Below are 4,995 nucleotides of genomic sequence, written 5' to 3' on the forward strand. Positions count from 1 at the left end.
CCTCTTGCCTTGGCACATGTGAGTTGGCACACAACTCACTACATGCCAACTTGGACCTCCTTTCCATGGTCTTGCACGCACAATCCACGGACATATTTCATCTTCACATGCACATGCAACCGTGTAGCGCACATTGACGTCGAGTGCACCACCTTGTGTGGACGATAATGCGTAACCGAGTAGTTGTCGAGCCACATTTTCAATTCCAACAAGGTGTCGAACTTAGAACCTTTAGCAATCCGGTTCCTGTCGTCTCCCAAATCACGGTGAGAGCTTGGCCTAACCCCAAGAGGTGCACATTGGCCACCATCTACCACGGCTTCATCCGCGAGACAACATCCTTGAACAATGTAGTCCGATGATCCCGACGAAATACCTTCTCAAAAGCTTCGGTCTCCTTCACCGTGAACCCCTCCACATCAACTTGTTCATCGGGACCATCGTCATCCGAGTCCGATGCATATGCACGGGAAAAAGGGATGGATTGGTCCATTGTCTCTTGCAAATGATATTTGTCGAGATCACCCACATTGTTGTCATGGAGATCAACTTCATTGTCATCGTCCGCATACTCATCATTGTCCTCTTGCAAAACTTCATCTTGGTTGTTTGTAAACGGGCTCAATGTTGGCCTCACTTCTTGGGTCAAAAGAGGTTCAACAATTTCATCTCGCTTCAAGGGTGGGGGGCTACTAGCAACCAAAGGGGAGGGGTTCCAGTTCAAGTCCAAATGCAAGCTTGAATCAACCTTCTTTGTTGCAAATAACTCAAGAGCCTTGTCTAGTGATTCGGCCACCGTCTCCTTGTATGCAACCCAACATTGCTCCGAGTTGACACGCATTGTCTTCCAACGGACGTGCATTCCAAAACCAACATTATGCCTTCCCTCCAACTCAATGATATCATTAGGGTCCATCCAATTCAAATCTTTCCTAACTTGTTGCAAAAGCTCCGCATAGCTAGGACTACTATCAAACACCATGTCAAGCTCATCCAGGTCCGGTTCTATATTGCCTCTCAAAAAGGCGTCTTTGTCCCCATGATGAACAAACACACATGTTCTTCCCATCCCTATAAGCATTCCAAGAAACACAAGGTAACATTGCTTCCATGAGTACTAATCCAAGGATTAACACGGAATAGAAACCCTAATATATATATCAAACAACAACCCTAACCCTATTCATAACCCTAACCCTAACCATAACCATAACCCTAGCCCTAAACCTAACCCTAGCACCAACATAAGAACACCCATAAGAGTAACCCTAACATACTAACAAAGCCTAATCATAGAAATTGGCAAACAAACATCTCACATCTCCATGCAAATCTCTAGATCCAAACAAAACTAGGGTTTCCCCAAACTAGCAAGAAATGAGCAATGGGAGAACTTTACTTGGATCAAAACAAGGGGATCAGAGAAGATTACCTTGAGGGAGGGTTTGACTTCGAAATCCACGGACAAATTCTTCGAATATGCAAGATTTGGGAGAGGATTTGAGAGGGGGAGAGAGCGGGAGAGGGGGCAAAGCTCGGGTTGGGTATGTGGTGTGGGGGGGTGGGGGAGGGGGGCAGCCAAGTGAGTGGATAAGTCACAGTGCAGCACCCCCGCGCTGGGCGTTGCACTTTAATTGTGTGGCGCCTACCTCGGAGGCGCTGCACATTACGCCTGTGGCGCCTAGCTCGTAGGCGCTGCACTGCTGGGTGCGGGCCCAGGGGCTGCCACGGTGGACTGAAGTGCAACGCCCCCGAGCTAGGCGCTGCACCGTAGGGTGTGGCGCCGTCGTGGCGGGCGCTGCACGAAAAGGTCAGGGGTGTGAAATTGTTTCACGGGCAGTTCATTCTGTGAATTGATTTCGTCCACAGGTCAAAATAGTCAAATTTGCCAAGGAACTGGGAGCTGCTGCTGCTGCATCTTCCGTGGTCCCGGTTCTAGGGACTAAACAAGTACAAGATCCTCTCGGTGAGCTTATTGCCCCTCCGATCCTTTTGCTTTTTCGTTGGCTTTAGCACCCTAATGCTAGAAAATCCGAGAAATTTGGTGGGGAGTAGTGATGCTTGTGGATCGACGGAGATGAATCCGTCGAATCTAGAAAGCTGATTCGGCAGAAGAATGGCTAACCCCCTTTTGGTCTCAAGTTGACTGTGGAGTGTGAAGTCGTTCTTGCTGATGGAGAAGCTGAGCTGGGCTTGGATTCTTTAGCTGTTTAGCACCGGGAGAGCTTTGTTTGTGTAACTACACGAAGAAAAAGAAGAAGATTCTTTGCCTGCTATTTCTAGATGTTGATCTGATTCGATTGCCACACAGGCGATTCTCTTTGCTACAATTGGAGAACCACGGCTCGCAGGGTTTGTACTTTGGTAGATTGCAGCAATGGAAGTATTAATTGTGAAAGATATAAAATTTTAGCTAGTTAGGGGTGGATATTGATACAACCTAATTGATGCAATGCAAGTTGTCGATTTGGGTATCTCTTATCTGGTTGTATTAATACTTCAGGCTTGGATTGCATAATGGAGCAAAGTACTAGTACTAGTAGAATGCTACAGGAGTACCAGGGCTGGTGTAGTATATACCGTAACGCAGTTCCTTCTTTACCAGAATGCAACCATTGTGAGAGCTGCTGCGTCTTCTGCAATTGCTACTGGATACCCTTATTTTTTACAGTTTCAACTTTGGATTGTATATATGTGTAGTTTGTTTCTGTGTTGTTGCTAAAATCCACAATCTGTAACTGCGGTGTCGCTCACTTCTTGAAGTGCATCTGGCATCAATGCATGGGTCGCAGATATGTGACGTGTTAATCATTTGATCACTTTTCACTCTATGCTTCATTTGATTCTTATAAAATAGATCATGGCTGCGAAGGATTTGATGACACATAAATGAGTGAATTATTATTTGCAAATACTAATGTCATGTTTAGGCTATAGATGCTTATAGGTTTTGGAAAAGTTAAGTCATTTGTTGTTTTCACCTTTTGCAGAGCTACTAAAGTACTCCCTCCGTCCCATAATATTAGAGCCTTTTTGACACTACACTAGTGTAAAAAACGCTCTTATATTATGGGATGGAGGGAGTAATTATTAACATTTCTCTGCTTGGTGCTTACAGTATATTTATAGGACTCTTATATTTATATTAAAGCTTGTTCTATTCCTCCAGGAACTAATAAAATTAGCATTCCTTGTAGATGGCTTGTTCTGATGGTGGGGCTGAGCACCAATGGATACAGAATGTCCAGTCAGGAGGCGCAGTTCCTTGTCTACCGCCCGAAAACTGTCCTAGTGGTTGGGCCACTCCTCCCGGCCACACTTTTATGGTCACGGGCCCAGAATATTTTGCAACCAAGGCAAAAATACCTGGTGGGGAGTATCTTCTGAAGCCTCTTGTAGTTGATTGGATCAAAGGCCCAGTAAAAATTTGCGAGGTCCTGAAAAAGAGGAACCATCGTGTGAGGAAAGCCATCGATGAGCAGGTTTCTCATGGCAATAAACCTTTTGTCTGGGCTTTCAACTTGCAACTACCCAGCAAGGAGAACTACAGTGCGATATTTTACTTTGTCTCACTGGAACCTGCACCCGAGGGCTCGCTGATGGATCAATTCCTTAAAGGGGACGATGCTCTCCGTAAATCCAGGCTTAAACTGATAGCAAACATAGTTAAGGGGCCTTGGATTGTCCGAAAAGCTGTGGGTGAACAAGCCATCTGCATACTTGGCAGAGCACTTTCGTGCAAGTATGTCGAGGGATCAAACTTCAACGAAGTTGATGTGGATATTGGGTCTTCCATAGTTGCAAATGCAATTGTTCATCTGGCATTTGGTTACGTGGCGACACTGACTATAGATTTAGCATTTGTTATTGAGAGTCAAGCTGAATCGGAGCTCCCCGAGAGACTTCTTGGAGCTATAAGGTTCTCTGAGTTGAGTCCGGGATCAGCTGGTGTGTACGAAGTGCCATCTGAAGAGCAGCAGGAAATTGCTCCAATTCTGCCTTCAAGATTATGGCGGAGTTTTTCCCAACTGCTACAGAACCCAGGCAGCTCAATGCAGCCGTCGCCTAGCTCAGAAAACACTAACAGAAACTTTCACAAAGAAGATGCTGGTAACAACGATAATTGGTAAGTGCAGCAGACTCGATGTGCTAATTAGCCACTGCTTTTGTTAGAATATTTTTACATTAACAGATAAATAAATAAAATTATAATCCGATCATTCTACTGTAGTCAAATTGCAATCTATGTTACAGTTGTAGGATGTATCTGAAAATGTTTCTGATGTTGAACGAAGCTTTATCACGCGAAAAATACCGACATAATGGTCTTCTCTTTTGCAGATATCCCTGAATCCCATACTAGAGGAGATGTATACACCTCCCATCAAAAGGATGCCTTCATTGGTTGAGGATAATATGCCAGTTCAGGCGATGTGTAAAAGTTGAATTTGTTTTTATGACGATGGGCGACGGCCTCAGGTAGTTGTGGATTATCATAGTCCTCGGCCCTGCTGTAAAAATGATACATAGTGGTCAAGAGAAAACAGCATCTTTCTGTACATATTAACTAAATTTACCTTTTAGCCCGACAAATTGAGATGTTGTATTGCATTCTCTATCTGGCTGTGACGCTGGTAAGAACTTGCTCCAAATGTCTCGTGGAACCCAGAGTGCGATGAAAAGCTACATCAGAACTAATTACAGTATTATTTCAAGGTCATCTAAACATAAGAGAATTTCTTACTTAACACCGTGTTTAAATTTTATGCCCTATTTGACATCAACAAATAATTTCTTCCCTATCTAACAATGATTCTAAATTTTATGCCTTTTATGACTGATAGAGGCGAGGGTGTCCCGATCTTTCGATGAGATGATAACTATCGATTTGGTGGAGACGGCTTTGACAATCCGACTACAAACGTGCACGACATTGCGCCTTAGCAATCGCTAAACCAATCTCCCGAGGTTACTGACGATGCTGGAAGCACGATC

General features: G+C 44.4%; 1 protein-coding gene across 1 annotated transcript; it reads left to right on the top strand.

Annotated features, from left to right (window-relative positions):
- The first annotated feature begins 3,197 nt into the window (after positions 1-3,197).
- LOC123185263 (protein ENHANCED DISEASE RESISTANCE 2-like) lies at positions 3,198-4,500 on the top strand. The gene is made up of 2 exons (XM_044597195.1): positions 3,198-4,126; positions 4,342-4,500. Coding segments are annotated over exons 1-2 (930 nt in total). The 3' UTR covers positions 4,343-4,500.
- Positions 4,501-4,995: the final 495 nt, after the last annotated feature.

This window comes from Triticum aestivum, chromosome 2A (assembly GCF_018294505.1).
Source record: "Triticum aestivum cultivar Chinese Spring chromosome 2A, IWGSC CS RefSeq v2.1, whole genome shotgun sequence".
In the NCBI taxonomy this organism is placed as follows: Eukaryota; Viridiplantae; Streptophyta; class Magnoliopsida; order Poales; family Poaceae; genus Triticum; species Triticum aestivum.

Excerpts from the sequence above, each read along its gene's own strand:
- LOC123185263 (XM_044597195.1), top strand. The coding sequence starts at position 3,198 with ATGGCTTGTTCTGATGGTGGGGCTGAGCACCAATGGATACAGAATGTC.